Here is a 13,223-nt window from a genome sequence, read left to right as displayed (position 1 = left end):
TTTGACAAGAAGTTTAAATACGACAGGAACATAAGTATTGATAGTCTATACATTAATATTTCGGGTTAAGGTTGAATATCAGCCCATACACATGTGTTTTCCACCGTTCTTCTTTTGATATTTAAAATAAGGTGCTAGCGAGTTAGATATCAGTGGGTGACTTCTTTTCATATTACGCCTCCAAATTCATCTTAAAGTGTTTTTGGCAAATAACATTCCTCGCATGGCGCCATGAACCAAATATTCCGTTTTCCTTTTTTGTTTTTTTAGAGTGCCACCATCAAGGGTGTTTTATTTCTTTTTTTTCGTGTATTTTTTATAAAAAGTAGACTTCGTTGGCACTGTTTGACATTTTATGAATACATTTAAGTGCCTTATTTGAATAAATTGAGGTTATTCGCATAATGTTGATTGACAAGTAGGAGAAGAAAAAGGATAGATAATCATTGTAAGATTGACACATTCATACGTAAGACAATGCATTAGGATGATACTATTTTCACAAGTTTATTATATTCACTTCACATCTACGCCTTAAACAGATCAAACAATCCGTTAAAACAAATAGAGAGAAACTCCACCAACAAAGTTTAAAAATCAGGAACAAAATCGCAGGTGAAATACAATACATTTACTGCAGGTGACAGCATACAGTTTGTGAAAACAAAAACAAGCAGCTATAGTCAGTTAACTAGATACTAGTACAAGAAACAAAATAATATATTGTATACCAATACGTATTTTGTGTTACTACATGGGTTCGGTTTCAAAGCTTATCAGAATGTTTGAAACTCTACCATCAAAATAATTCTTGGGTGAATGCTTACGATTCTAAAGTGAGAAAGACACGATATGACACAGTAAGAGGAAAGTTAAAAGTCATTAAAGGGTAACGTGTCAACTGATTTTTTTTTTTTTCATATTTCACTTTTATATAGGTAAATCTTATTCTTATAATAAGACTGATTATCTAATGATATCTTCAGATGCTGAATACGCAATATTTTTGCAGCGTTTCTGATAGATCATGAGACACCAAATTCGATAATGCACATTTTTATTGTTTCCATGATAACTGCGTTTGGCAAATGTTTGGATATCACTGTTTAACAAGAAAAGAAATAAGGTAAGTGACCAATTAATACACTCAAGCAGAATGATTGCAAATATAGAAGACATAAGAATAAGACAAAGTCATTAGCTATAAGCAGAAGCTTAAGCTCTTGCATTTCATGCTTAAGCTTTTGCATTCTTCAAATACTAATTTGTGCGATTCCAACTGTCTGGAAACCTGACTTCAATTTTGTAATAGAAACACATCCTATGAATACCAACCTTTAGATAACTATTATTGGATTTATATGAAATAAAAAGCATGCAATAAATATACAAATTACTATTCAAAATCATAGTTTGTGTGACTGAAAGATGGTTTGTGTAATACAAATCAACGTTGTCTTCTCAGTTATCAATATGTCATCTTTTGTATCCATGTCTCGAGATAGGGTTGATGGAATTAATATTGAAATATATCACCAAGACAAGAAACAGGAAACATTATCTTTTCTTCTGAGAATTATCAACTACTAATCACCGATCAATGAAACGGAAGTGTTGATCATTCTTCCCGTGTTTCATTTTAACGAAGCATTCTTTCCATTATTTGGTACCTGATGACCAAATTGCAGGGGTATTCCTAACTGGTAGTGATACGCAAGTTTCATTTTTCCGTGCAATTTCATTACATGTGATCTTACCAGTGCAGTACAGTAAATGTTATAATCATGTGCGATTTTTTTTTCTTGCATTTCTTCGAGGGAAGCATTAATGCTCCCTTAAAGGAGGGATGTTAAACTTATATTAATTTACAGTATATGTTGATCATTAGTTAAGTAACGAGCTACTCTAAGCTCAATATGACGAACTGAGTATTACACTTTTTCCCCGATTAAACGCTGCAATGGTTTCAGAATAAACCCACTTGTAAGTATCATAATATTTAACAAATAAGGAAGAGAAAGAGAGGTTAAAGATAGCGTTGTAGTATCAATTTTGTATATTTAAAGTGATATGCATGTGCGTAGCAAAAACAGCATTATGTCATCGGTGCACAGGAGTCTTGTTTTTCTGCTGAGGTTGCGTCCGAGAGTACACGTACGCAGAATGGCCGATGGCATCCACAATTTCAAACAGTGTGAGAATACTTCCGCCGAGCCACAACCCAAGGGAACCGCCTATGTCACCTGTGAGTTCAAATAATGATACATAACCCCCAAACAAATCAAAAAATTATTCTTGCTAACATCTGTTATCATATCATCTTTGAACAGTATAAAAGTATCCATGGAAGTGTTTACAATTTTTATAGTAATGTACTTATAACATCAATATATCCTGATGAAGGCCTGGTGGCAGGCCGAAAGCTTGATTAATCAAAAAGGAGAACAACATCGAGAGCAACGTCCGTCTCGAGTCTAATTTCTTGAAATATATGGTACCCACAATGAGGCACTGCGTACGTTAGGGAAGGGAACGTACGATTATATAAATATAAATATATAAATATATAAATATATATATATATATATATATATATATATATATATATGTGTGTGCGTTTATGTTCAGTAAGTTGAAGAAGATCCCATTTGCAGAAAAACAAGCAACGTGATAAGAATCACTGGAAAACATGCTATGTTGGGAGTTTCCTTCACATTTCTCAGTATGGGAAGGGAATTGGGGGCTTTATCTCACTGTATGGGAATTCTTTCTTAAGTTTATGATATTTACCGAACAAAGACACAGCAGATATCATTTTTTTCATTTCGTAACAAAGTAAATCCTATGAAACTACCTGTTTAATGTTTTCAGTACAAGAAAAGGCAACACACTAAATCAATAAATAAAATAAATACCATTCAGATCATCTTCTGCATAGAATTAATCAGTAACGAAAATATAACAGAGTTAAAGACAAAAAAAGACGGTTGAAAAAGACAGCAGTCAATTCACTTTTTTCGATGCCACGATATTGGCAGCTGATTGCGTTATGATAATACCTCCCCCTCCACAAAACAACTGAAATGGATTGATAGTGGCTAATGATGATCAACCATATTATTATACTTACATAATAGACTGAAAAAGTCGTAAACTTTTCGCTGCCTGATCCTCTGAACTGTTTTATCCTTGAAGAACACAGTTAGCCCGCAGACGTTTTCCCTAAAATTAATTTGCAAACAAGGAAGAAAAGATGAACCAATCTTTTAATCCGGCTGAATCTACTCAGACAAGAATATCTGTAATCATGATACAATCATAGTCTAACAATTAGGAAAATAGAAAAGGCGCACAAGATTAACTTTTTAAAATAGCAGGAACTACTTTTATATTAAAATATAAGTATGATAAATGCTTATCTAGTGTAGCGTTTTAGCATATGAAATAAAAAAGGAGCAATTCAAAATAGATAAGAGTAATTCACGATAATCGTGTATGCCTGTTTCAAGACGCTGAATGGAAGAAATGCATGGTATTTCTCTCTCTCTCTCTCTCTCTCTCTCCGTGCGTGTATGTGCGTAGATGTGCTTTTTGTGATTTTTTTTTCGTAGGGGAGAGGTTTAAGTGTGTGCCTGTTTTTGAGCACATCCTTACTTGAAGTATGTGGAGTCAAGGTTATAGAAAGCACTCAAGGGTTGTGTCCAAAAGGTGCTTGGGTATTCCACATGGGACACAGACGCTGAATAAGTTCTCCGTGAACAAGCCGGCGGGCAGTCACAAAGTTCTTCAGCATTATCCAGGAAGTAATCTGTTACCGGTTGAAAAACAGTATGATAAAGAATGTGGTAAACAAGGGAGAAAAGATGAGTCAATAGAAAATTTGAAAATATATTAATTTTGTGTTCATCTTTCATTAAAAAAATATATCGATCACAGTACAATCGATAATTTTTAACAGACGAGGATTTTGATTATACATTATCAAAATTATCATAAAACAACATTATTTACAAGAAGAGAAAGTGGACCATTTTGTAATGTTCTTGGATTTAAAAAAAAAAAACATTTTCGATGATTACTTAACAAAAACACCGACACCAACCGCAAGTACAATGTATTCCAGTGGCCGAGGCGATAATGTACAGGCTGAAACGCTCAATACAAATCTTCAGCAAACTGAGCTATCGAGAAAGTGCCACAATAGGGGAATGTGACTTTAAAAAGTGACTTATGACTGGTGATCGAAGGTTCCGCTGCATTTCTGTTGAACTTGCTACCACAGAAAATGCTAGTGAAAGTCTTACTTTGTTACTACTTTGACATACTCATGGAAAAAACAGATAGTGTGTTATGTCGGATATGTAAAAAATGTTCGAGGCTATTTGGTGCTATTTCAGGAAGGTAAAATCCCGAGACGACGTCACGAGACTTATAAACTCCCTCAACAGCTTCCCCAGTCCCTCAAATCAAGTTTCTATAGGTTCCACAATTTTGAATAGTAGCTTCAATCTCAAGTAGCTATAGAGCAGCTACACTCAAGTCTATCAGTATTGAAAACAAGCAAAGACAGTAAAAATTGTTAAAATTCAATGACTTACAATAGACAGGTGCTGTGCAGTTGAAAAACTCCCAAGCAGTGCACTCACGATCAACACCTGATGGAATAGGGATGATGAAATTAAATATCAAATACAAAATATTTGTATCAGTATTCGTACGAAAGTGATTGAAATCTGTTTTTATCTTAAACACGTCTTTTGGGGCGGTCTGACGACGTCTTTTTGTGTTTTTGTTTGTCTTTTCTTCATTATTCTAACCCTAAAAGGGCCGCCTCTGAACACCCTCACCCCCCCCCCCCTTCCCCACAATTATTCTGCAACGCAAGAAGGCCTCGTCATGAGGCTTCTGGAATTTCTTTTTCAAGTCTCGTGCAACTTCTGAGATCAAATTCGCAACGTCCGCGTACCGTTCCCAAGCCATGCTAATTCTTGCCACTCAATGCCGCTGCACTCTGCTGGAGAGAGAGCAGTTTCCCACAGTGTGAAATCTCTGCACACTGTTAAATTAGAGTATTTCAATAATTTAAGCACATTGTAAATCATCAATACACTTTGTGTATCATCAGTTCACAGTGTGAAACAGCCATTACTACATGTATGTGAACTCTCTGTGAAAATTACACCCTACAATGTGATTATCCTCTTCACACTGTTAATACGGATTCCACTATGTGAACACATTATAAAAACACTGTGAGACACTATGTTCTTTCTGGCAGGGCAAATAATGTTGTGATTTTATGTACATTATTTTTTCCTATTGATCAGGAGAGTGTGTTTGAATGATTTTATACTAATTATGTTAGAAAAGTGGTCAGTGACAACTTGGATTTAAAAAAGACAAACAAAAGTCATAGCAAAAGAATACATGACGCGTTTCGAAAACAATGAAATACATAGGAATTCAAATAACTTTTAGATGTCCTTACAATGCACAATAGATTATTCAATACGTTAAAACAGATATGCCTACAAACCAAAAATAAGACTACCGATATAACACAGCTCCCCCCCCCCCCTTATTCCTATACCTACCTTTCATGGCTAGAGTTTTGCAGCCACATTCTCCGCGTATGAAATCCTCACTACACTCATTGTAACACTCGGTGTGCCCGTAGTAGTCATAGTACTTCAGAACCTTTTCACCACACTGGCCGTGAGGGGGCGGCAAGTTGGTATACTGTGGTAGAAGGGAGGTAATGAGGTAAGCTAAAACCAAGGCACTACCATCAATGGTAACCATGAACGTGATGATTAAAATAAAAACTAGTGGATGTTCTCTCTATTGAGTTACACCTAAAGAACAATATCGCTTAATGAGCAGGTTCGTCTTAACAAAATGGTAGAGGTAACATAAGAAGTCCGACCTTTCCATTTGTTACCTGATAAGTTAATGTTGATCAGAGGTATATGCATGTATTTTAAGCTGTCATGGATAAACTGCATGTTCCCTTCTCCAAATCAAAAATACCCTGGATAAAAATAGCTTTTATGTAATACGTATAGGCGCAACTCGGGACGAATTGCTTTGCTTATGTCAAAGGCCACGTGGTTTACAAAAGAATCTTACTGGTATTTGAAGTGAGGAGCAGAAGTGGTTAAGATAAGGAATGAGACTATGGAGCTTTAGATTTTGACGCGCGGACGTTTGAGACGACGCTTGCACTGTACGTTCTCCTCTCCCCTGCGTCGCGCTGAAAAGTAGCTTTAGATTACGCTTAGACGCAACGTGTGAAAAATAAAATGGCGCCCCATTTGATCGGTGCATGAAGTGTTCTCTACATTGCAACTGTGCGGACGTAAGTTAAAAATAGATTGACTTGAAGCGCGATTCTGTGCGAGCTCAGAACATTTTTTTTCCCTCTGAACGTCCATGTCGCGAAAATGTAAAGCTCCCTTTGTATGACGGCGCACGTTACGATGGAATACGGTTGATCTGAGCTGTATGGAATGACTCGAGATGAACGTGTGAGATAAAATGACTGTTAGAATGTCGGCCGTATTCACATCGCAATACCAGCACTATCTAGTGTAGCTCTTTATACCTCGATCACGTCTACAGCAGCTAAAGTCATCTCCCCCGGTGCTATCCCGAAGCCAGAGTCTTCTATGCTTGGCTCGGTGCCGTAGTCATAGAGTACGACTTGGAAGCCGGCAGAACCTCGGCCCTTGGGTTCGAAGAAATAGTCAAACTGTTGGGCGTCTAGTGTTAGTCGAAGACTGTACCTCCTACCTATGTAAAAGCCAAAAATGAAGTGATTTAATGATAAAAGCCAAAGGGCTAAGAGTCACAGTGGTGAGATTTTATTATGCAGGTAATCTAGTAATCCTGACCATCTCAACAGCCTTATCGTAAACCATGGTACAACTGGATATTCAATATGGAGCTTGTATCCTGGTCTTCTGTCTTTGTTTTTCTTCGTCATTGTCAGAATCATAGTAGCTATTTTTGGTTTAATATTATAAAGAAGTTGGAGAATCATAACGCCTAAAACAATTATTTGGACTCGACCAAATGCAAATTTGATGACGCCTTGGTGATTGTCGTGTGTATGTATGTGTGTCTGTTTGTGTGTGTGTGTGTGTGTGTGTGTGTGTGTGTGTGTGTATGTGCTATTTCCTCCTGTCTATCTATGATACTTTTCGATACTGTTTCAAATGTGTTTAAGTGTTTTCGTATTGTCTCCGTATATATATACCCAAACAAATCTGTATGTTCCTAACAAAGTAATCGAAATCTGACATGAGGTGAATGAAAGCTTTACTTGAATAGCAATTCCAATGAGATGTAATTACCCGCAGCTCTTAGAGTGAGTTTCGGCAGACCGTTTGACTCATCGTTAAAAACGAAACACACTCCCCAATCGGTCACTCTCAGGGTGAAATTAGCGGCAGTAAGAGATTCCTGTCCCCAGCTTCCTCTGTGCAACAAATCAGAGAGATTCTGTTAAAGACATAGATTTTTTTTTCACGAATCATCGAAACATCTAGTGGGGCATACTACTGTGGCATAGTGGATAAGACTCCCGACTCCCAAACGGAGGACCCGAGTTCGATTCCCGCCCAGTGCTTATGTTCTTGGATAAAATATTTCTACCCACAATGTCCCTTTCGACCCAGGTGTATAAATGGGTACCTGGCAACGCTAGGGTATTAATAATGACATGGCCCTCTGGTAGAACAGTGGCAACACTGAAGAGGCTACCCTTCACAAAGAAGACCTTGATCAACTGAGTAAAATCGAGTGGGTTGCTCCATAGCGGATATGGTCAGACGACATATGCTTTTTCCAGACTGACGTATCCAGAGAAAATATGATTCTTGTTCTATTAACAGAAATAACCATTGATAAGGTAGTAATAATTATCGGAGAATTATACAGGAAATTGAAACAAATGTAAATATAAAGAAAGAAGATTTCAGACAAAAAAGACAGCTGGTATATTAATCAATATTTAGAATGGTCTTTTCTTCATGTCAGGGAAATCATATCAACAATGATCAACATGGTCAAAGTAAGATTGACCACATTTTTCCTTTCGGTTGGCTTTAGAAGAGAAGCTGATAAAGCTGATTATAAAAGATTGTATTATTGAGGTTTGACAAGAAAAGGCCAAGACTTGTTAAGGGTCAGTTAAGATACGCAGTAACACAAACTCCTAACTGTGCTCCTTTAATAAAATCAGTCGCTACTATATACCGTACTGTCCATACGCTTACATACTGTATCAATGGCACTGAGTCATGTTTGTCTTTTTTCATGGTCAAGACCAACTTACAATACCAATGTGCTCTCCAATGTATGACTCATATTGACGAACAAACCCGTCATGTTCTGCAAGACTCCGAGTGCTGGTTGGTATGCAGTCATGTTGATATTCGAGGGATCAAGAGATAACTCCTCCAGAAAGTCTCCAAACCTCGTCCCGATCACCATTTCTGCCCTGGAAACCAAGTGGCGTGGTAGGGGTTAAGGATAGAGAGGTACATATAGTAATTGCCAGGACCTTGTTAAACGCGATCATTCGAAGATTATAAGATTTAAAACTAGAAACGTGAAGTAGAAAAAAAATTGTTTTTGTTATTGTTAAATGTTGTGTTATGCGAGACCAAGTGAAAATTGAATTGAAAACAAATACAGATTTGGCGCTTGATAGATTGCTGGGATAATTCTGTAAACAAAGCAGAATTTTTGCATCTTTATAGGAGTATAGTGAGCTGAACTATCATGATGTCTGTTTCGTGCAAAAGGCCAGCATTTGTATTTGTTTGGCGGGATTTTTGTTGGGAGTTTAAATAAGCAAAAAATAAAAAACAAAAGGAAGGAAAGGATTTCGAATGATGGGACTCCACAATGTGTGGCTGCATAAAACCACGACAAAGTAAGAATCACAGAATATTTTTTTTTTCGATTCTATGCACGTACAATAATTGTGGGGTATTTATTTGAAATTCGTTATTTCTTTTTTTCTATCTTAATTTCAAAATATTGAGTTCGAGCAGTAACGTGACATTTACATAACATAGGTACAATGCTACCTGAAAGAATTATAGTTGCAGATGGCTACGGAGGGAAAGTCTTTCTCCTTGTCGTAGTCAACAGAAATGTCGACACTCTTAGGGTTGCTGGCGAAGTAGAAGGACCTGTCGATCAACTGGTATCCCGTCACTCCCATCGCTGACAAGACCAGAAACAGCCAGAAGAGACTAGAATTGGATGATTACAACAAGCCAAGCATTGTTACTAATAAATGTACGGCATCTACTTTGAGGACAACGAAGCCCAAACAAAATTATGTGATATGAAGGAACGCATCAACATTGTTTGAAGAAAACAGTAGCGTTCAAGTCTGATCATCCGTTCAAAAGGTAAGAATTTATTAAGTTTTGGTGCTGCCATTCATGGATTATGAAACTATAACAACTTGTGATGTCAAGTATGGACAACGGTGTAAGGAAAATAAGCATCTTGAACTTTCTAGCAAAATGGCAGAGCACTTGACTTTATAGCTCTTTCAAAAAGCAAGATTTAATGCCCTGTAACAAGTCGAAGGAAAGTGTACATGTCATAAAAATCCAGATTTTGTGGAAATCCCTGCATATTTTCTTCGTATTGTAGGACCAGCGTGACGTCACTGACTGACGTAGTCTCCTCATCTAGCAATGGCTACACGGAAACTTGAAAAAAAAAATGTATTTTTATAACTTTTCTGCTTTTCTTCAAACTCTCACTAATGCTTTCTACTAATATAGCTAACTTCACTCCATTCACATACTCAGTAATTTAGAATTCATTGTCCTTCAATCCATGTGGTCCTTCGGGAATTTTGCAGAGATATTTCGGCAAAATTGATAATGCACCTTTGATTTTTGAATGCATATTCTGCAATGTACCTTCCAGATAGAATAGATTAGTTTTCTTCACAGAGTAAGAATAAATTTGACGATGACCTGCCACTTTAATGGAAACACGTAAATTTAAATCTTCTTATATGCCCATCAAAATATGTTCAGATTCAAGCAATTATCCGCACTTGCAAGATTGATACGCATAACACGTTGCCAAAAAGGGGACTAAACTGATCGAAATTTTCCACTCTTAATGAAACAGAAATACAAATTGTTATGGACACAAACCTTAATCGCACGAATTCTGAACCTTGGCACGATGCCACAGTTTTTACTTTCATCATATGTGACAGTGCACCTCAAAACGAACATAAAGTCGCACACACTGATTTTGCGTGAGGACTGAAAATAAGTGAAATGGGTCAACCTAGCCCAACTTGACTTTTTCATATATTCTGAAAGAGCGGGTCTTCTTTTACATTATGCTAAAATTTGGTATCATAAAACGGGCAGGAAAGTGTGTGTTTTTAGCAGTTTATCTCCAACATTTTTGGTAGAATAGTGTGATTAGGTGTGACTTTGGAATCCCTTTTTCATTTCTGAAAAACCTTGTCCACACTCTTCACTTTCAACTCTAATAACTTTTGAAAGGATAATGCTACTGCTTTGAAAGTTGGCATTGATTATGGACAGAGTGTGTTAATGAGGCATCTTTAATTTCAGTTTAATCTGATAATCCCTTCATTGTTGTTACTCTGGTGGTTTACTTCCTGTTTTTTGTCCCATTCATAGCACAGCCAGCACGGTTTGGTAAAGATTAAGCGCTTGAATAGACACTGTACTTCAGAGCCTCTTTTCTCAGTTCACACTTTTCCTGAGTTTGTGCTTTCTTTCCAATATTTAGATAGGTTAGGAGAGTCCATTTGATTTGAGTTATACATCATTTTAAAGCTTAAAGTCTGCTCTTTCAGAATATGGTCTTAACTAAAAATTCATGTTTGGCGACTTTTTGTTTGTTTTGAGGTGCAGGGTCACATATTATCGCACACCATCCTTCTATAAATAAATTATTCCACAGGGAATTAAAACAATTAGATGTGATTAACACCTTGACAATTTCTGATATGCCCTCTCATGCCTTTTGCGTTAATTACTTTATTGTTTAAATTTCCAATGACATTAAATTTTCAGAGCTGTTTCCTATGGTCCAATATGGATTACGGCAAATGGTACATGCTCTGTCATCGTTCAAGCAATCTTCCAACCAATAATGCACTGCAACTACTGCATAATCAGCTCTAGTATGATTTCATTTACTCTATATCTATCTTTAAATAGAAATACGATTGGACTAATTATGCATTGGTCGATTTCAACATAATCTTGCATAGAGTACTAATATTCAATACCATACGTGTATTTACTAGTGAGAATGCATCACAAAAACCTCCAAAAACTTCTCCAAACAAGACAGATTCTGTAAGAGCAGACTCTGTAACTCAATACAAATAGAGAATCCTGATAATTACCCTATCTAAATAAGGGGAAGAATATACGCATTCTGTGAAAGTGTTTGCTGAGAAAGGAGGCCAAGCATTCAGTGCCTGTTCAAGTGCTATAATCCTCACCAAGCTGTGGTGTGTACAATGAATGGGGGTGGAGTGAAAATCGGGGAGGGAGACCTTTTGTTATTAAAGGGCCGGTTCTGAGAGAGAAGACGTTGTGATGTATTACTCAATGGATTCTCCTAACCTATCTCAATATATGGAACGTTCACACTCTGGAAAAGTGTTTGCCGAGAAAAAGAGATTGATGTGTAGAGTCTATACAAGTGCCGAGTTTCACAGAGCCGTGGCCCTCTAAAGAAACAGGACTTAGAACTCGATTGCAACCACAATGAAGTAGACTGCAACTTACTCTGAAATTTTGTAACATAATTAGCACATTATATTCATGACCACTACCATTTATGTGTATATCATAAATATAATTGTCCCGTTTTCACAGTCATGTCTCTTCAAACTACTTCTACCTTCTACCTTTTGCGAAGGGGCCGATGGAGGGGAGGTGTTCATGTATCAAACAAAAACATAATAAACCAAGCGAAATATATTTTTATTTTCACATAATCAGTACTGCAAGCGGAGGTGAAGAATAAAAGTGTAATGCAGTAATTTAATAATTCACTTTTTGGTCTTGTTTTGTCCGTTAGACATTGTAGGCCCTATATAGATAAATATTATGTGGCAAAATCATTCCACAAGACAGCACAAGTTTACTCGACTATACCTGGTATTCGCCCAACGCTAATGTGGAGTGATATTAAAGTAGATGACACCGAGTCTTTTTGAGATGCTAGTTAAGAAGACAATGTCAAATGTACAATTCAGACGTAAAATGTCTCACATTCAATACTATCTTTTCACTGATCTTTGTTTAAAATTTTCAGGAGTCTTTTGATGTTGTCTCCCCAATACAAACCAATACATCAGTAATTATCTTTTATTGATAGATCCGTGTACGACCCCTATAACTTGTAGCAACTGTCAATTTGGTCTACAGTAATTAGAAGCTCGTTTAAAGCAGCATAATAAAATACCATTATTACAAATACAACGAACGGATCAGTGATGGTGTATATTAGTCGGAAAGCATCTTTATACCATACCTGTGAAACCAACTGTTGATGTGTATGGGTACGAACAGGATGAACGCTGGTACAACTTACCGTCTCGTTCGAACTTCTGCTGGGTTGAAGGCGTATTTGATTCCCGCTAGTCCCACTGCCTCTGGAATCGCCTTGTAGAAAATGGCGAACCATGACACTAAAACTTTGTCGTGGTATCTCGCATAAGGAGGAGGACTTACGGTGGCTTCATCTGTCCTGATCCCCGGCTGTTTTGAGTCCAGGCCTACACCTCTATGGTCGACTGTTTTGACAGACATGACAACACTTCTTGTTCCAGGATCGAATGGCACTGGTCCTAGTGACTCACATGTCAGGACTCACAATGACTGGCTGAACCAATTCCAAAACAATGCCCTGGCCCACGGGCAAAAACACTTGTGGGCCTACACAGTGTCAATCTGTGCAACGGGAACATAATGAAAGAAGACGACAAGGAAGAAACAAAACCAACAACTTCCAGTAATTTTACGCATCGATAGTTTACAGCATGCAGCGGGATATATATTTCAAATTAATGTATTATTTCGTGAATTGTTTTTAATGCAACTGATCATTGGCAATCGCCCTGAACTTACAACTATACTTGAAAGAATTTCGATAATTAATTTGAATGAATACGCAGCAGC

At 37.1% G+C, this 13,223-nt stretch overlaps 1 protein-coding gene across 1 annotated transcript; it reads right to left on the bottom strand.

Moving 5' to 3' along the window:
- Positions 1 to 2,100: 2,100 nt before the first annotated feature.
- LOC139716836 (acid-sensing ion channel 1C-like) lies at positions 2,101 to 12,854 on the bottom strand. The gene is made up of 10 exons (XM_071628369.1): positions 12,637 to 12,854; positions 9,099 to 9,266; positions 8,339 to 8,503; positions 7,356 to 7,480; positions 6,605 to 6,792; positions 5,595 to 5,739; positions 4,599 to 4,655; positions 3,655 to 3,808; positions 3,131 to 3,222; positions 2,101 to 2,243 (listed from the first exon to the last, which is right to left on the bottom strand). The coding sequence occupies exons 1-10, from the start codon at positions 12,852 to 12,854 to the stop codon at positions 2,101 to 2,103; spliced, it is 1,455 nt and encodes a 484-aa protein (XP_071484470.1).
- Positions 12,855 to 13,223: the final 369 nt, after the last annotated feature.

The sequence above is a fragment of the Diadema antillarum genome, unplaced genomic scaffold (assembly GCF_040938485.1).
Source record: "Diadema antillarum isolate AM-2024a unplaced genomic scaffold, OU_Dant_1.0 scf00000070, whole genome shotgun sequence".
Classification (NCBI taxonomy): domain Eukaryota; kingdom Metazoa; phylum Echinodermata; class Echinoidea; order Diadematoida; family Diadematidae; genus Diadema; species Diadema antillarum.
This window is presented reverse-complemented; position numbering and strand designations above follow the sequence as displayed.